Source organism: Canis lupus, chromosome 3 (genome assembly GCF_011100685.1).
Source record: "Canis lupus familiaris isolate Mischka breed German Shepherd chromosome 3, alternate assembly UU_Cfam_GSD_1.0, whole genome shotgun sequence".
NCBI lineage: Eukaryota > Metazoa > Chordata > Mammalia > Carnivora > Canidae > Canis > Canis lupus.
This window is the reverse complement of record NC_049224.1, coordinates 52,751,756-52,772,325: the sequence shown is the minus strand read 5'-3', so window position 1 is coordinate 52,772,325 and position 20,570 is coordinate 52,751,756. Positions and strand designations below refer to the sequence as shown.

Here is a 20,570-nt window from a genome sequence, read left to right as displayed (position 1 = left end):
AGAGACAGGCAGAGACATAGGCAGAGGGAGAAGCAGGCTCCTTGTGGGGAGCCTGATATGGGACTCGATTCCAGGACTCCGGGATCACCCCCCCAGGCCCCCCAGCCAAAGGCAGATGCTCAACCACTGAGCCACCTAGGCGTCCCTAGCGTGTGGTTTTGACCGGGTAACACTTCTTGGTTACTGTTTGGTTAGGAGTCAGTGCTGATAGGGACCAAATCAAAGGATGGCCCCTACAGGTCTGCATTGGAAACACCTGGAAGGCAGATGAAAGTGTCCTACTCCTTGTGCTAGGGGACGTGCCCTAGCACCCCTAAGATGTCAATCCCACCTGGCCAGTCCCACCTGGTTTTGTTCTTCCGCCTACAAAACCTCAGCATTTAACGCATAGCTTAGCAAAGCGCTTTGTGTTCAGTAAATATTTGTTTTTTTTTTTTTTCAGTAAATATTTGTTAAATGAACAACCAACAGTACAGCAAAAAGCAATGGAGCGGCAGATCTAGAGTCTATTTTAGGTTGAAGGAGCAGCTTGTGCAAAGGGCCTGAGAGCAACAGGTGAGCAAGCCCCTGGCTAGTTGGGGAGGTGAAGGTGCTTGGGGTAAGGGGGTGGGAAGGCAGGGGCTTGGAAGTCCTTTTCATACCAGTGGTAGCAGAGAACAGCTGAAGTGGAAGGACGTGACTATATTTACATTGTAGAAAAATCTCTCTGGCTGGTGGGTGCCCTGGAGTCTAAAAAAGAGGTGATGGGAGTGGAGAGGACTGAAGCTAGGACCCTTTAGGGGGCTATAAGTTGCCCTGGAAATAGGTGGTTGCAGTGGGGACAGGAGGAAAGAAGTGGACCACATGTGAGAGAGATTAGGAAGTCCAGCTAGTGCACCAGCTTTGGGGAAATGTGGGAGGAGCTGAGGAATATTCTGGCTTGAGTGACAGATGAGGGTGGGTCGATACTGCCAGGGAGCTAACCCAGGGAACACAGGGAAAGGTGCAGGTTTGGTGGTGGGGGAATGGTGATGATGAGTCCTTCAGATTTGGACCTTGCCAAATGGCATGTGAAAGAATGATAAGATCAGAGGCATTCAGTCTGGAGCCTGACCCTCCTCACACCGCCCACCCCCCAGGTCCCCAGGGTGGTATGGGTCTACTTGGCCAATTCTGGAAGAAACAGCTGCTGGAAGAGAATGATGCCTCTCAGCTGTCCAGACTGGCTCCTTGCTTATGACACTTCTTTTTTTATTTTATTTAATTTATTTTAATTTTTAAAAGATTTTTATTTATTTATTCATGAGAGACACACAGAGAGAGGCAGAGACATAGGCAGAGGGAGAAGCAGGCTCCATGCAAGGAGCCCGATGTAGGACTTGAACCTGGGAATCCGGGATCACTCCCTGAGCCAATGGCAGACACTCAACCGCTGGGCCACTCAGGCGTCCCAATGCTTCTTTTTTTATTTTATTTACTTAAAAAATTTTTTTAAAAATATTTTATTTATTTATTCATGAGAGACACACACAGAGAAAGAGAGAGGCAGAGACACAGGTAGAGGGAGAAGCAGGCTCCATGCAGGGAGCCTGATGTGGGACTTGATCCTGGGTCTCCAGGATCAGGCCCTGGGCTGAAGGCAGTGCTAAACCACTGAGCCACCCGGGCTGCCCGCTTCTTTTTTTAAATAAGATTTTATTCATTTATTTCAGAGAGACAGCATGATTGAGCAGGGTGAGGGGCAGAGGGAGAAGCAGAGCCCCATGCAGTGCTTGATCCCAGTACCCCGGGATCATGACCTGAGCTGAAGGCAGACACTTTTTTTTTTTTTTAAACATTTTTTTTTAATTTATTTATTTATGATAGTCACACTCAGAGAGAGAGAGGCAGAGACACAGGCAGAGGGAGAAGCAGGCTCCATGCACCGGGAACCCGACGTGGGATTCGATCCCGGGTCTCCAGGATCGCGCCCTGAGCCAAAGGCAGGCGCCAAACCGCTGCGCCACCCAGGGATCCCTGAAGGCAGACACTTAACTGACTGAGCCACCCAGGTGCTTGCTTATGACCCATCTTAAGCAACTTTTACTTCTATCACGTTTCTGGGCCAATATCAAGCTATTATATGTGCTTAAAACACAACAGCTGAATTGAAAGATGACTCCTGAAAGGGATCCTTTAGCTTGCCAAGGAAACAGATGACTTTACCTCATCTTCTCCCCACGAAGCCTCCCTTCTGGGCTGCTTATGGGACTGACTGGGCCATACAGCTACAAGTTTATGTGTTTCTGTAGTCAAACAGCCCATTTGCCTTTTTGAGTCTCCAGGTGTGCATCCCAGGTGCACTTACTGAACTGCCTGAGTGTCTACCCAGTGGCATTGACAGTACAGTGTCTTTTCTCCTTGTTGCATGAATATAGCATCTGTGTTTTCCATTAGCACTAATGAGTGTTACATATGCAAAGGAAAAGAACAGACTCAAATTAATAACAATGTTTTCCACCCTGGCGCAGGCTTCCTTCCTAAGCAGTGAATCTTACTCATCTGCTTCAACCAACTACACTCCTACACTGGGCAGCTAGTGATACCCTGACTTTAGAAAACACAGCCAATTAGGGATGCCTGGGTGGCTCAGCGGTTAAACGTCCGCCTTTGGCTCAGGACGTGATCCTGGAGTCCCAGGTCCTGCGTCGGGCTCCCTGCATGGAGCCTGCTTCTCCTCCCTCTGCCTGGGTCTCTGCCTCTCTCTCTGTGTGTCTCTTGTGAATAAACAAATAAAATCTTAAAAAAAAAACCGCACAGCCAATTAAAAACAGGTTTACAATAGCAGAACTAAATGTTCTCCAGACCTTGTCAGTAGTTCACATTTGTATGTGATAACATTATAACTACTGATATTTGCAAGAGTCCAGAGTCCAGAGAAAAGGACAAATGGAGGCCTCCTATCATTCAGGATAGTGGGTCCTGTAGTATGAGGGACTTCATATGCTTGCATGTAAACAAACAGCCTGAAGATCCATTCACACCATGCTTCACCCCTAGAGTTGACATTGGCTACCCTTTGGGCCTATGTGCACTCTAGCTGGCCTACCCAGGAGAGGGTGGACCTAGGAAGGGGCTTGATAGGGCAAGGAAATGAGTTTGGGGATGTTTTGGAAGGTACCCAGAGGGTGGTCTGAAGGAAGGCATGTGGGTTTTGGTGGGTAGAAGAAGCCTGTAGGCTTCTTGATGTCATCATCTAGGAAGGGAGCTAATAGGCCCATGGAGCTACCCAGCCCATGAACTCCAGTTGCCTGGATTTAAGGGTGACATTGCTTAAGAGAATAATCATGGTAGCACATAAGAAAGCCTAGCACTTAGAAACACACCATAGTGTTAGTTTCCTCCAGCAATCCCATATTTGGGTATACATATATGGAAGAATTGAAATCAGGGTATTAAGCACATATCTGTACACCCACACATAGCAGCATAGTTCACAATGGCCAAAAGGTGGAAACAACCCAAATATTCCTGGAAAGTGAATGAATAAACAGAATGCAATATATCCATACAAAGGAATATCTTCAGCATTAAAAAGGGAGCAAATGCTGTCAGTTACTACAATGTGGATGAACCCAAAGGACATTACGCTAAGTAAAATCAGCCAGTCACAAAAAGACAAATATGTATGATTCCAGGAGGTATCAATAAGAGTGAAATTCACAGAAACAGAAAGGCTGCAGAAGTGGGGTGGTCATCCATCTTACACAGGGCCTCTGGGTTGATTCTGGCCCTATCTCTCCATTTGCATCCAGGTCACCTGAGCCACTCACACTCCTGGCCCCATCCTGCACCACCTCCCAAGTCACAACTCATCAACATCCTACCGGTCCTCCCATCCCACCCACCTGGCAAACTCTGCCCCTTTATGAAGCCAGCCATTCCCTCCGTGGGAGCGACACCTGGGCTGCTGGGTTGTGTTGGACAGTTTGCATGGCTGTGCTCATGGGTGCCTGCAAGAAGCTACTGTAAATGATCTCCAGGGGGCCTTCAACATTTCTACAACCTTCCCTAGTAAGTTTATCCTTCCTGCCTTCATGAGGATGATTTCACTCTTCTCTTTTTTTCACTCCTGACCAATGACCTCAGCTTTACTACCAAATCTTTTTTTTTTTTTAAGATTTTATTTATTTATTCATGACAGACACAGAGAGAGAGAGAGGCAGAGACACAGGCAGAGGGAGAGGCAGGCTCCATGCAGGGAGCCTGATGTGGGACTCGATCCGAGGTCTCTAGGATCACGCCTCAGGCTGAAGGCGGCGCCAAACCCCTGGACCACTGGGGCTGCCCTTTACTACCAAATCTTTAAACTCAACTGTCACCAGCACCAACTCTTTCCTTCAGCTCCCTGTAGCAATGGGAGAGTGTTCAACCACCCAGGTAAGGGCTAGTACCTCTACTGAGGCATTGAGTCCCGCCCCCTCCCACCTTCTCAGTAAGGACCTCACTCTCACTTACCCCTCTCTGACCTGAGTTTTTAACTTCTCTCTTTCTACAGCTTCCCTCCTACAAATACTGCCACAACAAAATACCACAGACTGGGTGGCATAAACAACATATACCTATTTTCTGGTCATTCTGGAGGCTGAAAGTATGAGATCAGGGCACCAGCGTGGTCAGGTTCTAGCACAAACCCTCCTCCTGGCTTGCAGATGGCCACCCTCTCAGGGGCTCCCCTAATGAGTCTGTGTGAAGAGAGCACTCTAGTATCTCTTCCTCTTCCCATAAGGGTACGAATCCCATCACAAGGGCCCCACCTCCTCTAAATCTATTTACCTCACTAAGGCCCCACCTCCTAATACTATCATATTGAGGGGTAGGGCTTCAGTGTGTGATTTGGGGGTGGGGGGGGTGGACACAAATTCAGTCCACAGCAAACACATCCTTTCCTTGGGTGGTGGGAAGTTAAAGCCAAGTTCCTACCTGACAGCACTTGTTTGTTTTAACTCATGTTGTTAAACCTTATTTAACTTATAATATGTTTTGAATGGGCATACTGATAGATTTTATTTATCCTTACTGCTTTCATCTCTGGCACTGCCTGGTCCCCCACTGCCACAGGGCCAACCCTTCTTTGGGGAATGAGCATGGCTCTGGGAGACCTGCAGCATTTTAGCTTTGTGGGAGAGTCAAGGCACTCTCATTACCATGGTGAAACTTTAGGGAAGGTACAGAATGTCCCTCAACTTGGGTTTTCCCATTTTCCAAAGGAGAAGTTGAGGCCAGGGCATTCCATAGGGCCCTCCTTTTTTCCAGGACAATTACTGGCCAAAAGGGAATGGCAGTGACCAGACTCTGGCCCATTGGGGCTGTTTCCAGGAAAGTGAGATGATGTCACCTCCCCCAGAAGCTAGGAGGAAGTAGCACCTGTGTCATTCTCCCTTCTGGAGGAGGGAGAACAGCCTTGCGTGTTGAATGGTAAAAGGGCTTTAGAGTGACCCGGGACCCCACTCCCTACCAACCAAGTAGCTCTGGGCAAGGCCTCCCACCTCTCTGATTTTCAGCTCCCTATTCTGTAAGGGAGAACATTCTCTCTCCCTCACATCTGGGAGGACTGGATGAGAGATACACAGGTCAGGCACCCGTCACAGCACAGCCAATCTGAGCCCCCTCCCTGCTTGCCTCTAGCCTGGGAGAGAGAGCCAGGGAGCCCACAGTTTCTGCCAACATGGTCAGCACAGGTGTCTGAGCCAATGAGGGCATGTCTCCCTTCACACAAGGGCACTATTGTTCTAGCACAGGAGCTAGACAAGAACGTGACTCTTGGGGGTGGGGGTAGGCAGGGTAGAGGCAGGGCTGGGAGCAGAAAATAATGCCACAGAAAGCTCTGCTTCCTAAAAAGGGCCTCGTGGCCTGCAAGCATCCATAAAAGCTCTGTGTAGACCTCTCTTGTCAGGTCTGTGCCATTAACCCACAAGTGTTCTTGGTGCACAGGAGTGTTCCTCATGATGCACCCCATCAGCTGGCTTTAAGTAGCTTGTGCTGGGCCTTCTGCGGCTCCTTCGTGTGGGGCAGCCTGAGCTGTCACCTGTCCCCCTGGTCTCCCACGATGCTCACATTCTGTGAAGTACCTGGGGGCATATCCTCTAACACATCTACATTAGTTTGCTAAGGCTGCTGTACAGAGTACTACAGACTGTGTAGCTTATGCAACAGAAATGTATTTTCTCACAATTCTAGAGGTTAGACATCCAAGATCAAGGTGACCACAGGACTGGTTTCTCCCGAGGCCTCTCTCCTTGGCTTGTAGATGGTTATCTTTTCCCTGTGTCTTCACATCATCTTCCCTCTGTAACTGTCTGTGTCCAAAATTCCTCTTCATATAAGGACAGCACTCACATTAGATTAGAGCCTCTGCTGAGGACTCATTTTACCTTACGTACCTTTTTTTTTTTAAGATTTTATTTATTTATTCATGAGAGACACAGAGAGAGAGAGGCAGAGACACAGGCAGAGGGAGAAGCAGACTCCATGCAGAGAGCCCGACATGGGACTCGATCCTGGGACTCTAGGATCACGCCCTGGGCCAAAGGCAGATGCTCAACCACTGCACCACCTGGGCTGCCCTGAGGTACCCTTTAAAGGCCTTATCTCTAAATAGTCGCATTCTGAGGTCCTGGAGGATAGTATGTGAATTTGGAGGAACACAACTCAGCCCATGACACTGTTTTACAGATGTCCAGCAGAGGCCTGAGAGCAACTGTTGCCTAGAATCAGGTTAGGATCCCCCATTCTGTCCTCCTTTCTCTGCTTCCTACACCCTCAACCAGTCCACCATGGGCCTGCCCAAAGAGGAAGAGGATGGTGGCAAGGATAGTCCCCAGTTTACTTCCCTACCAATCCTCAGAGCTGATGGGACATGAGAGGTCAGGCAATGTACTATGCTGGGCACAGGCAGGAGGGGGAGATGGGCAGAACCTTTTAAATTTTTCTGTGTGTAGGAATCACAGGGGTTGGGGGGCGGGGGGATGCAGGGGAGGGTCCTTGTTAACACGCAGATTCTGATTTAGCCTGTCTGGGGAAGAGTCTGGGACTCTGCATTTCTAACAAGCTCCCAAACAATGCTGATACTCCTTGGTCTACAAGCTACACTCAATGAGTATCAATGTTTTGACCAGCACTGTCCATTAGAAATACAACGGAAGTCATTAAAATTAGAAAAATGTTAAATTTTCTAATAACCACATAAAAAAAGGAAAAAGAAACAATTAAAATTAATATATTTTCAACCCAATATATCCAAAGCACTACCACTTCAGAATGCTAAGTCATGTAAAAATCCTTAATAAGAAAATTTTATGCTGGGGTGCATGGGTGGCTCAGTTGGTTAAGCCTCTGACTCTTGATTTTGGCTCAGGTCATGATCCCACAGTCTTGAGATAAAGTCCTGAGTGGGTTCTGTGCTTAGCAGAGAGTTTGCTTAAGATTCTCTCTCCCTCTGCCCTCCCCCTGCTTGTGCACACATACTCTCTCCCACTCTTTCTCTAAAATAAATAAATAAAAATCCAAAAAAAAATTCATGCCCTTTTTTGGTACTCAGTTTTCAAAATCCAGTAGATATTTTATATTTACAGCACACCTTATGTTGAACTTTTTATCAGAAATAGCTGATCACAGTATTTATAGTTAAAAAAGTATGATCATACACCTAAGTTATTCCAAAAGTACTTAGCAATTTTCCAACAACTGGACCTAGTACCAACTTTTTAATTTAAATTTAAGTTCACTAAGATTGTAATTTAGTTCTTTGGTGCCATTTTCTAATTTCAGGTGCTAAATTCCTACATGCAGCTAGTGGCTTCAGTATTGGATAATGCTCCCCCCAGGGAGCAGAATGATAGAAATGAGGGGTTCTCCAGCTCCAGGAAGGACTTGGGAGGGAAACAGCCCAAAAAGTGAGACAGCACCCCAAGCAGAAGCCCAGGGAAGGGGCTGTCACAAGGAAAGAGCTCAAGGTTACTTAGCTGCACCCCAAGATCCAAGCCCAGGCATTGTGGCCTGCTCTAGAGGAAGGGGTCTAGAGAGACAAGTGGGAGTCAGGCACTGCTCCCAGGGGCTGCCCCTCAGTGACACTCTCATAAGCCCCAGGACGTCTGGAGAGGGCACAGGAGAGTGAAGGGATACCAAACCCATCCAAGTAGGAATGGGTTGAAAACTAAGAACTATTTCTGGGGAAAACCAAAAAGCATTTCTGGGAATGGATTCTGGAAAACATCCTGTGCACAGAATCTTGACCCTGTCCCAGATGCCCCCAGGAGGCAAAATCAGGACCAAGGGTGACATTAGAGAAGGCTGCTTGGGGGTCAGACCAAGGATGAGTTTTAACACAAGGAGGGTTGCCCAGTAGTAAAAACAGGGAGCTCCCTGCCCTTGGAATCCCAGAGGAAGAATACCCTAAAGTAATCATCTCACATCCTCCCTGACCCTGAGCAGAGAAATACCAAAGCAGAGACTGGGAAGTCACTTGCTGAGGGGCAGTAGAGGGGTTTCTGGTTTTACAGAGGGTTGGGTTGAGGGTTGGAAAACATGGGTCCCCTCCACCCAGATGTATATCGATTGTGTATTTGGAGTAAATGCCAGCATTTACTGAGCATTTACGTTTACTAAGCATCAGGCGCTAAGCTAAGCTCTTTCATCCTTACTAAAGCCATGAGCCTGTCCTCTTATTATCCCTACCTCTCAGAGAAGGAAACTGAGTCAGGGTGTTGAAGTTAATTCTCACAGCTAGAAGGTGCTGGAGTTAGGACTTGAAAGTGGGCAGTCTGATTCCCCAGCAGAAGGTGGCCTAGAAGGTGGCTTGGCTTGTCTTGCCCTCTTCCCACTCTGCCTTAACCAACTGGCCCCACTCACTGTGGAGGTGACACCTACCACGACAGCAGAAGAGTGACAGGCTACCACAGCTGCCACTGCATCCACAATCACATGTAAAATTTCCCTCCATCTCTTGCATGTCTTACCCTGGGATGTGCTTTCTCAGACCCCCCCACCCCCCACCTCGCAATGAGAGAGAGAGCAAGGAGGAGGAAATGCAACTGGCCCAGATCCTCCCACCCCCACTGCTGGGCTTCCACATGGCTGAGCAGGAACTTGGGAGCAGAAGTACACAAAGGAGGGCTTTGAGGTGGCTGCAGCCAGGCCCAGGCTGATCCCCTCTCCCCCCTGGTGCTTCACTTGCCCCAATCTGGGCCTCCCTGTAAGCCTGATTTAACAGGAAATTGTGGGCCTTGAGAACTTCCTTGTGACATACTAATCCCAGCCTGCTGATCGGACCACGCCCCCAGTGGAGGCAACCTCCAGGCTCCCCAACAAGGAGGAGGAGGAGGAGGACACAGGCACCAGGTAGCCCTAAGGAGGAGCTGGGAGGTAAGTCAGTGGCAGGGGTCTGCCGGGCCAGGGAGCCCAGGACTGGGGTGAGGAGTTGGGGGTGGGGAGACCACATACCAGGCTGCTTGTAAAACTGACACCAACTGGCCATTCTCCAAGTTGTGCTAGATCAACCCTGATGGCAGGTTTAGCAAATAAAAAATATGGGACATCCAGTTCAATGTGAATTTCAGATGAATAAAGACTTCTTTTAGTGTAAGTATGTCCCAAATGTCTCATGGGACATACTTATACTTCCAAGGTTTTTGTTGTTCATCTGAAATGGATGTGGGATGGGGGCTTTCTGTATTTTATTGGGCATCCTTAGATGGCACGGAACAGCCTCAGTATGCAATGGAGGGGGGTAAATGTTTTTTCACTGTATACGGTTCGTAAATCAGTATTTTAAAAACTCAAAATTAATTAGATTGGGCATATTTTAAAAAGAGCTGCTGTACTGATTTTAACCATCTATTTTGTCCTAATGATCGCCTTAACTGGCTGAGGGTGTCTAGCCACTATCTCTCTCATCTAAGCTCAAGACAATTCTATCAGCTTTTCCATTCCTGTTCCAGCAAAACCCAAGTAAGAGAGGCCACATCAGTATTGCAGTCCATCTCTGCATCCACACATTTGGAAAACTTCCTGCCAGCCAGAGAGAAAGCTTAGGTTTGGTTCCTGTTGGTGGGTTCCCTGCCCTGGCTGGGTTTGGGAAGTGGGAGAGACAGGGAATTAGGAGATCCTCAGATATTCCCTGGGATCCTCCAAGTCTCTCTGGGCACACTAGGGTAATGATCAATCTGATGCTAAGAAAGGGAAGGGAAGTCATGTTTTAGAGCAAAACACTGTGCTAGGTACCTTATAAAAATGGTAGGATCTTCATTACAACTTTATTTGGTAGGTACAGTTTTTATGACCAATTCTGAGGCTCAGAATGGTTAAATAACTTGTCTAAGGTCATACAAGTGGTAAATGACAATTCTCGGTTCAAACCCAGGTTTCTCTGACCCTAAAGGGTTTTCTGCAACACCCATTTCCCTAGGGAGTTTGTCTGGAGAGGTCTTGGCTCTAACTGTCAAAGTGGTGGTTCAAGTCCCAACTTTGCTGCTCATCAACAGTGAATAGGTGACAGAACTGACACCAGTGGAAACCTGGTCAGAGACAGGAGCAGGGTGGTGATGGCCCCTTAAAAGGGATGTTTAGGCAAGAGAGGGAAAAAAATCTGGAAACAGGAGAGCTGTCTCCAAAATTACACAGTGGGTTGAGCAGGTTGTCATGTGGGCAATGGGTGAGATTTGTTCTGGTGGCCAAGCGTTGCTTCTGTGCACAGTATTTAATTTAACCTTCATTACCCTCCTTCCACCTCCCTTTTACAGGGGACAACCAAGACTCAGGTTAAATTACATAGCTTGCAAGTGGAAGAGACAGAATTTGAACCCAGGTCCAACTTATGCCACAAAGAACTGGGTCTCAGTGCTGATGGGAAGTCACAGCCTGGGCTCAAGGCCTGATCCTTGGCTATTTCTGGTTGTGTGACAGTGGACAACTCACTTATTCTCCCTGGGACCTGCTTCTTGCTATGTAATATGGGAAGAATAATGCCAGCTCTGGCTCTGAGATATGGATTTTATTTTTTTTTTATTTATTTATTTTTTGAGATACGGATTTTAAATTACCCAGTACATCACAAAGCACAGAACACACACTCAGTAATTGTTTATGTGACTAGTCATCACCCCTCCTGAGAATGAATGCACTGGAGAAGGGGCCATCCACTAGGCTGGGAAGTTTCTGAGATCCCCCTTTGGGAAAAAGAAGGAAGGCCACAGACAGGAGGAGAGGGATTGCCTTACGCTGCAGTGATCATGTAACTTCAGAATAGAGGCCAAAGCTAGTTTTTCCCTGGTTGGACCACCTTACCTTAAGAGCAAAGGTTTGCAGTATTTTTGTGTGTATTCCTTCTCAAAGGAGTGTTTCCCAAAGTGTAGCCCAAGGATCATTTTCTTCAGGGCCATCTGGGGGTCCTGCTTTAAAATACAGATCCCTGGGCCCCAGTTCAGACCTCCTGACTTAGAGTCACAGGGTGCAGGCCCAGGCACCCGCATTTCTACCAGATTCCTCGGGTGATTCTCATGAACTCAAAAGTTTGAGATCTACTGTTCTGAGACAATAACGGAATGGTCTGTCCAGACCACTGCAGCCTTGACTTCTTGCCCTAGGGAGGAGGCTGCCTGGAGAGGCCAGGACGAAAGCGGGGCCCTTCTTTTTCTGAGGACTCTGAGTCTCCCAGAGGCAGCATGTCAGAAGGCGTGAGTATCCCTGTGCCTTGGTCTCCCCTCCATCTACCTTCCCACCCTCCCTACCTCCCCTTTCTCTATTGTTTGGTCCACTCGGGTTATGTGCACCCATTCATACAACCTTTCTGTGGTCCATGACCCCACCCAAAGGGAGAAGGCTTAACAGTGACCTTGCACAAAAGTACTAATTTAAGGTCTGAGCAGGCCCATTTAACTGGATTAATGGGGGCTCTCCCTGCTTCTTCTTGACTTCTCTCTGCCTAGGTGGGCACATTCCGTGTGGTCCCTGAAGAGGAACAGGAGCTCCGTGCCCAGCTGGAGCGGCTTACAACCAAGGACCATGGGCCTGTCTTTGGCCCTTGCAGCCAGCTCCCTCGTCATACCTTACAGAAGGTGAGGTGGCCCATGGTGTGGGGAGGGGTGGCTAGGGCAGGCTAACAAGGGGGGGATGTTGATAGCATCCTCTCTCCTGTAGGACGGGTCCAGTCCCAGCGCTCTAGGCTATCCTAGACCTAATGGACTGGCTTATTCTAGGGGCCATCCTGGAGGCCAGGGCCATGACCTCCTGGGCTGACCAGACATCCAGGCCAGCCTAATCCAAGACTACAGCACCAACAGAGTCCCTTGTTATCAATGCCAGGATGTAGGGCCTCTGGACAAGGGCTCATCCTAGATTCAAATATGGGGAACATTGGTTTGCAAGTGGCCCAGGGGAACAGGAATCTAGCTGCTGCCCTCATTGGATAGGCAAGAGGCCGAGTTCTAGAATCAGACCTAACTTTCAACTTGCTGTATGACCATGAACAGGTTGCTTTTCCTCTCTGGGTCTTGCCTAATGTACCTCTGAAAGAAGGTTGTTTCACAAGCTCAGAGAGGATCAGACTGTGCTCTGTGGAAATTGGCAGAGCTGTCTTAGGGCTTAGCTGAGCCTGGGCTTTTAGGTTCCATCTCTGCTAACCTATGCATCTCAAGGGAAAAGTGCTGAGTTCTCCCAGACCTGAGTCCCCCTCCTTGCCTTCTCCCCTTTCATGCTGCCCAAGGACAGAGCTGCCTGAGGCCTGGGGAAGGGTTCTTCAGGCCCAGCCAAGGGAAGGAATATGAGGCTCTAGGGCAGGGGTGGGTGTCAGGCTACTGTTTTTGGGGGTATCTTTGTTTTTGAAAAGATCAGAATCAAGCCTGGGAAGCTGCAGAAAGAAGTGATTGAAAGTCCAACCTGAGTGTGAGCCTTAGCTCTGCCCCTTCCTGCCTGGGTCACCTTCCCCGCTATGTGTCTTAGTCTACTCACCCTGAGAAATGCGACGTAAATAAGCACTTTATGGTGATAGGTTGTGGCCTGAGGTATTTAAAAGCCTTAGCAGGGGATCCCTGGGTGGCGCAGCGGTTTAGCGCCTACCTTTGGCCCAGGGCGCGATCCTGGAGACCCGGGATCGAATCCCACGTCGGGTTCCCGGTGCATGGAGCCTGCTTCTCCCTCTGCCTATGTCTCTGCCTCTCTCTTTCTCTCCGTGTGTGACTATCAAAAATAAATACAAATTAAAAAAAATAAAAATAAAAGCCTTAGCAGAGGGCTATGTAAGGGCTCCAGGAAGTGGAGGCTATTGTCGTTGGAAACGTTTACACCTTTGGAGGTCTCTGGCCAACAAACCCAGGATGGGCAGTTTGACCCAATTTTCTGCAAATGTAACTGGTGGCCTGAGGTGCTGCCAGTGCAGATGCTGCTCTTGGGGGCCAAGGAGCGATGGCCCCAGAGGCAACCCTCCACCCTGTGGCCAGCCAGCCTGTGCATCTTGCTCTGCACCCGTGCACCTGCCAATGACTTGCTGCCTCCATCCCACCCTGTTCCAGGCCAAGGACGAGCTGAACGAGAGGGAGGAGACCCGGGAGGAGGTGGTGCGAGAGCTGCAGGAGCTGGTGCAGGCACAGGCTGCCACCGGGCAGGAGCTGGCCAGGGCGGTGGCTGAGAGGGTGCAGGGAAGGGACAGTGCCTTCTTCCTGCGCTTCATCCGCGCGCGGAAGTTCCATGTGGGGCGTGCCTACGAGCTGCTTCGAGGTGAGGCTGGCACTGGAGGGAGGGCCTCCTGAAGGCTGGAGGGCGGGTGCAGAGGTGGTGGGAATGGCGTTGACTCTCACCCAGGCACTGACCAGACCGTCCCCTCCATTCCTGCTCATTCCCTGCCCTGTGAGAGTCACTTTCTCTGAGCCTCCCTATCCCTACCCGAAACATGGATTGTGAACTAAACAGCCTCCACATTCCTAGAGGTCTGGCTCCCTTCTATCTCCTGGTCCTGGAGAGCGGTCCCCACCCCGCTCCTGCCCAGCCTAGGCTTTGGCTGGAGTGCTGCAGGAAAGGCAGTGTGTGCCCAAGGCCCTGCGGGTACCTAAAACCTCATGCAGAGTGAGACTGGAGATGGTGCCAGCCCTGGGAAGGAGCCCTGAGGACAGATTTGCCCAGGCCCTGCTGTCTGGCTGAAGACAAGTTTCCTGAGGAAATCCAATCCTTGGTGCCTTGGTGCCGGGGTGAGAGAAGGAGTGTCCGAACAGGTCTTCCACAGCCTAACGATTCTCCTTTTCTTACTTCTTCCTTCCTTCCCCAAATGTTAATTCACAGCCAACCTGTGCCAACCACTCTTAGGTCAAAGGATGCAGCAGAGAGCAAAGCAGACAACAACTGCCTGCCTTCATGGACTTCATGCACTAACGGCAGAAATAATAAACCAGAGAAATAAAATACAATTACATAGACTGGTAGTAAGAAAGGAGGGACACCTGCGTGACTCAGTGGTTGAGCATTCGGCTCAGGTTGTGATCCTGGGGTCCTGGGATCAAGTCCTGCATCCAGCTCCCTGCAGGGAGCCTGCTTCTCCCTCTGCCTAGGTCTCTGCCTCTTTCTGTCTCTCCTGAATAAATAAATAAAATCTTAATTAAAAAAAAAAAAAAGGAAGGATAACAAGGAAAAATAGAGGAGGTGGATGTAAGGAACTGAGAGGTTGGAGTTTTAGGTAAAGTGGCCAGGAAGGCTCTCATGCAGAGGGAACTTCTGAAGAAAAATGCAAAGGAAATGAGGTATCTTGAGGGAAGAACAGTAGGGCAGAGGGAACAGCAAGGTGATGGGGGTATACCTAGAGTGCAGTAGGAACAGTGAGGAGGTCAGTGGCATTTCCTAGGCAAAGGCTCCCCGAACACCTGTCCTGGGCCTGGTTCCTCTAGAGTTCAAGGGTAGAGAGGCAGCAGACTTGTTCAGGAAAGGTAAGGGTGGGTTTGTAGGTGATAGAAGTGCTTCTGGAATCAGGAAGGGCCTTTGTGTTCTGCTTCGAGTTGGGGTTTTATCTTGGGGTCTTCTCACCGCTACTCAGTTAACCCTGTGCCCACCTGGGGAGCCCGCGCCTCTGCCTGTGGGCAAGAGAAAATAACAAGTAATAATCATCCTTAGACTTAGGATTACATTTCCTGCATGCACAATTTACAAATGATGTTCATACCTAGAATCTCATTGATTACTGCAGCAATTTGGTGAGATAGGCCAATAGTATCCTCCTGTGTTTTGAGAAGTGACAAGGGGCTCAGAGAGGTTGCGTATCCTGCTCAGTCACGATACATAGGATGCATGTGGAGGAGCCAGGCAGGAGCCCAGGTCTCTGGAAGTTCACCCTGTGCCACCCCCAGATGGGCTGGCTCCCTGAGAAGTTCCTCTGCCTTCCTCCTGCCAGGCTACGTGAACTTCCGGCTGCAGTACCCAGAGCTCTTCGACAGCCTGTCCCTGGAGGCTGTCCGTTGCACCGTCGAGGCCGGCTATCCTGGGGTCCTCCCCAGTCGGGACAAGTATGGCCGAGTGGTCATGCTCTTCAACATCGAGAACTGGGACTCCGAAGAAATCACCTTCGATGAGGTCAGTGGGGGCTGACCTTCCCAGGCAGGGAGTTCCTAGGGTGAGCCAGGGCGGCCAGAAGACCCAGCAGCTTCACAGGGGGGCCACTGGCCCATACCTGGTTGCTCCCTGGTACCCCCGCCAAGTGGAAGTGAGGTGTGGGTCAGTCCTGCCAGTGCTGAAGGCTGAGAGTGACACAGAGCCCGGGGATTAATAGACGGTGGGTTGGGAGAGATTCTGGAAAGCCCAAGTTTCAACCCATTAAGCAGCCTGAGTTCTCTGTATATATTTATTTATTTGAGCATATGACTTTTTTCTTTTTTCTTTTTGTCATGTTATTTTTTTTCTTCATGGTAAGTATACTCTTTAATCCCCATCACTTATTTACCCCCTCCCCTATGGTGACCATCAGTATGTTCTCTATAGTTAAGAGTCTGTTTCTTGGTTTACCTCTCTCTCTCTTTTCTCCCTTTAGCTCATTTATTTCTTAAATTCCACATATGAGTGAAATCATATGGTATTTGTCTTTCTCTGACAGATTTACTTCATTTAGCATTACATTATACTCTGTAGCTCCATCCATGCCATTGCAAATTTCATTCTATTTTATGGCTCAATAATATTCCACTGTGTATCTACGTATCTTCTATATCTATTTGTGTATCATTGGACACTAGGGCTGCTTCCCTAGGTTGGCTATTGTAAACAATTCTGCAGTAAACATAGGGGTGCATGTATTCCTTTGAATTAGTGTTTTTGTATTTTTTGGTCTCTGCATTTAATTTTTAAAGAGATTTTATTTATTTATTTGAGAGAGAGAGAGAGAGAAAGAAAGAAAGAGAGACAAAAGAGCACAAGCAGGGAGAAGGAGAAGCAGGCTCTCTGCTGAGCAGGGAGCCAGACACAGGGCTCAATCCCAGGACCCTGAGACCATGACCTGAGCCAAAGTCCATCTTTTCCCCCAATGACTTGAAATGCCATCTTTATCATAGTCTATATTTTCATATATATTTGGGTCTATTTCTGGATTTGTATTCTGTGCCATTGGTCTCTGTCGATTCATGCTCCAATACCACACTGTTTCAATTACAGAGATTGTGTAGAATGTTTAACATATTAGGGTTAATTCTATTCTTATTATTCCACTTTTTCAGGGCTTTTATAGCTATTTTTATTTGTCCACTTTTTCCTATAGACTTTTCTTTTCCCTATAGACTTGAGAATTAACTTGTCTAGCTCCAGGAGAAATGTATTTTTATTGGGAACACACTGGAGGGAGGTTAGCATCTTTACGAATGCAACATCCGTGGCCAGCCATGTTGTCCACAGACGAGGGGTGCAGTCCCTTTTATAAGCCTACTTTGAACTTTTATTTTTTTATTTTATTATTTTTAAAATTAAATATTTGTTTAGGTAATGTCTTCACCCAATGTGGGGCTCAAAGTCATGATCCTAAGATTAAGAATTGCATGCTCTATGCACTGAGTCAGTTGGTGCCCCCTACTTTTAAATTTTTAGAAGCCTTTAAAATTTTCTTCACAAACATTATGTATATTTCTCCTTAAGTTTGTCTTAAGTGTAGCTGTAAATGGGGTTTTCTCTACCATTGTATCTCCTGATTGGTTATTGTTGGTATATATGAAAATTATTGTTTTTGAATATTGATTTAATATCCTGAATTATTTTGTTATTTATGTTAGTTTTATAGTAGATTCTCTTGGGTTTTCCAAGAATGCTAACATATTATATAAATATAAAAGGCAATTTTTCTTTTCCTTTTCTACTTATGCCCTTAATTAAAAAAAAACAAACAACTTGGTTGCATTGGCTAATATCTCTAAGAGAGAGTTAAATGGTCCTGGAGCTAGCCAACATCCTATGGTGTTTTACACTAAGATACTGGCGTTAGGACTGAGGGGTGAGTGTGTGCATGTGTGTGTTTGTGGAAGAGACTTAACAATATTTTTTCTTGGGGTACCCGCCTGGCTTAGTTGGAGCAAGCACCTCTTGGTCTCAGGGTTGTGAGTTCGAGCCCCACATTGGGTGTAAAGATTACTTAAAACTAAAATCTTTAAAAAAAGAAACAAAACTTTAAAAAAAAAAAATTAGGCTCCATGCACAGTGTGGAGCCCAATGCAGGGCTTGAACTCATGATCCTGAGATCAAGTCCCGAGCTAAGATCAAGAGTCAGACACTTAACCAGCTGAGCCACCCCCAAAAATAAAATCTTAAAAAGAGATTATTTAAAATATATTTTTGGGGTACCTGGGTGGCTCAGTGATTGAGTGTCTGCCTTTGGCCCAGGGCATGATCCTGGGATCCTGGGATTGAATCCTGCATCAGGCTTCTCGAAGAGAGCCTGCTTCTCCTTCTGCCTATGTCTCTGCTTCTCTCTCTATGTCTCTCATGAGTAAATAAATAAAATCTTAAAAAAATAAAAATATTTTTCTTATTACATAAGTGGTATCTGCTCATTAGAAAATGCAAAAAATCATAAATTAAAAATCATCTACAATTCTACTACCCAGAGATTTCTACCATTGACATCCTTCCAATCCACTCTTTTTAAGAAACATGCACATACGTGCACACTACACATATTTTTTCTTATAAAAATGGAATCATACCCTACCATAGTATATCATGAATAAATATTTTCCTATATCATTGTATAGATATCATTTTAACTGTTCCAGAATATTCCATGGCATGAATGTACCATAATTTCACCAGTCCCTTATTGTTGAGCATTTAGGTTGCTTATAACATTTCTACTATTATAAGGGTACAGGGATAAACACCCCAGCTTCTAACCATGGATATGACACTCAAGGTTATTTTCTTGGGGCACATCCACAGAGGTGGAATGTCCCAGTTTAAAGAGTATGACAAGTTTCCTCCAGTAAGGGATGTACTAGTTAGCTCTCCCCTCAATTATCTTTGCATGTTGAGTCTTACAACCTGTTCACTCTGTATCCAAGATCTTGCAGGCATATTGTTTCATCCTGGAGAAGCTACTAGAGAATGAGGAAACTCAAATTAATGGCTTCTGCATTATTGAGAACTTTAAGGGCTTTACCATGCAGCAGGCTGCTGGACTTCGGGCTTCCGATCTCAGGAAGATGGTGGACATGCTCCAGGTGAGGCCTTAGCACTCAGTTCTGTAGGAGCCTCTCACAGATCAGGAGGCTGGGAAGCTGGGCCCAGGTTCCCGGCTTAATGGTGCTGGCAGTGACCCGAGAAGCAGACCGCCGAGCACCATAATGAGCAAACCACAAACACTTGCATGGTGATCGACAGCGTGCCAAGCATTCGTATTCATTGTTTAATTCCTTGAGAGCAGACTCTCCCCTCTTCCCTGCTTCATTTTACAAACCTTGGCTCAAACCGTGGCTCAGAGAGTTGAGTGACTTCTCAAGGTCATAAAACTAAAGTGGCAGAGGTCAGACTTGAACCTGCCTACACCTTTTTTTTTTTTTTTCCCTGCCTACACCTTTTGACCTGGAATCCTCTTCTCTTTGAATGTGAATTTGTCTCAGGAAAGGGATTATAGCTAACGTCCCTGACTCACTCCTGCATATACTGATGTGTCAGAAAGTCTGCTTTAAGTATACCTGGGAAAGGAGTGTGAGATGGGTGTCATGAAGGGATGTTGGAGGACAGTGATGTGTGACAGTAGTGTCCCTGGGTTCTATAATAATTGTAGTCTAGTCAGCAGGCAAGTTGGTTTGAAAAAGCTCCATCACCTAAAAACCAAGCAAGGCTCCCATTTCATTTCCTCACCGTACTTAATGGCGAGGTATTAGGCATCGGCAGGGAGAGGGTTGGGCTGCTTGGCCCCTGGGGCTTCCTCCCTGCAGTTTGGAGCCTTGGTGAAGCCAGAGCTCCCCAGTTGCTGGCCCAGGGATGGAACTCCTAGTGGGCTATCCTTTGGGGCAACCATGTGAGGAGACAAGTGTGTCCTGGAGCCATGGGGAGAGGCAATGGGGGTGTGAATGGGAGCCTCTGAACCCACAGGGGCCACAGGGTGGGGCACTCTCTGTCCCTGTAGGATTCCTTCCCAGCGCGGTTCAAAGCCATCCACTTCATTCACCAACCATGGTACTTCACCACCACCTACAACATGGTCAAGCCCCTCCTGAAGAACAAGCTGCTCCAAAGAGTGAGTGCATGGCCACACCGGGAGGGTGCTCAGTGATTATCTGGCCAGTGGGGGGCATGGGAGCCTGTAAGAGGAAAGAGTTCGTGAGACAAGGAGGGGATGATGGTGAAAGGAGGAAGGGACCTCACTCAGGCCCTCCTTGGGCTCTGTCCATGGTTCTGAGCGGAGTGACAGCACAACATGGAGGACGGTGGAGATGGACACCACCAGGCAGATATGGCATGCTGTGGCCTTCCCCTCCGTCCCTCTTCCTCAGGGCACTCCCCACTCAGCTCTGTCTCCCTGGTTTCCTTCCCTGCAGGTCTTTGTCCATGGAGATGACCTCTCTGGCTTCTTCCAGGAGATTGATGAAGACATACTGCCCGCTGACTTTGGGGGCACACTGCCCAAGTATGATGGCAAGGTGGTTGCTGAGCAGCTCTTTGGCCCCCGGGCCCAAGCTGAGAACACAGCCTTCTGAGGGTGTCTCCTGCCATCACCCTGTAGTTAGCATCTCTAGGCTCTCCTCAGTCATCCTGGACCAGAAGTTGGGAAAAGGACTGCCTAAGGTGGCTGTGGCCCCCCTGAACGTCCCTACGCTTGGATGAGTTCAGGTGTCCCTCTCCTCCCAAGTCAGTGAAACAGGGGGAGTTTTCTTGAACAAGAATAATTGGGGGCAGTTATATTCCTACTGCCTCGAGGTTTAGGACTTGTGTGTGGGATTGAGTTTCAAAGACTGCCATCTTCTTGATTTCCTCTCTAGCAGTTTTAGCTCTTAGGGTCTGTGAAAACAGGCAAAGAGATTGATTTAAAGGTCTCTTCCCTTCCCTGCCAAAATAAAACACAATAAAATACAATAAAAGGATAAAAGAGAGTGGCTACAAAA

The 20,570-nt window shown here is 47.8% G+C and overlaps 1 protein-coding gene across 5 annotated transcripts; it reads left to right on the top strand.

Annotated features, from left to right (window-relative positions):
• Positions 1-45: 45 nt before the first annotated feature.
• Positions 46-20,570, top strand: RLBP1 (retinaldehyde binding protein 1). 5 transcript variants are annotated; one of them, XM_038532815.1, is made up of 9 exons: positions 46-555; positions 3,774-4,032; positions 11,601-11,690; positions 11,943-12,071; positions 13,524-13,728; positions 15,386-15,564; positions 18,525-18,683; positions 19,595-19,705; positions 20,007-20,570. In XM_038532815.1, the coding sequence occupies exons 2-9, from the start codon at positions 3,991-3,993 to the stop codon at positions 20,163-20,165; spliced, it is 1,074 nt and encodes a 357-aa protein (XP_038388743.1). In that variant the 5' UTR covers positions 46-555; positions 3,774-3,990; the 3' UTR covers positions 20,166-20,570. The 5 variants fall into 5 exon arrangements, with proteins under 5 accessions (XP_038388743.1, XP_038388745.1, XP_038388744.1 ...); XM_038532817.1 differs by lacking the exon at positions 46-555 and adding an exon at positions 9,230-9,381 and having other exon boundaries at positions 4,016-4,032; XM_038532819.1 differs by lacking the exons at positions 46-555; positions 3,774-4,032 and adding exons at positions 4,272-4,398; positions 9,230-9,381.

Excerpts from the sequence above, each read along its gene's own strand:
- RLBP1 (XM_038532815.1), top strand. The coding sequence starts at position 3,991 with ATGATCTCCAGGGGGCCTTCAACATTTCTACAACCTTCCCTA. Across the intron at positions 4,033-11,600 it reads CATTTCTACAACCTTCCCTA|GGAGGAGGCTGCCTGGAGAG; the intron begins GTAAGTTTATCC and ends TTCTTGCCCTAG. Across the intron at positions 12,072-13,523 it reads CTCGTCATACCTTACAGAAG|GCCAAGGACGAGCTGAACGA; the intron begins GTGAGGTGGCCC and ends ACCCTGTTCCAG.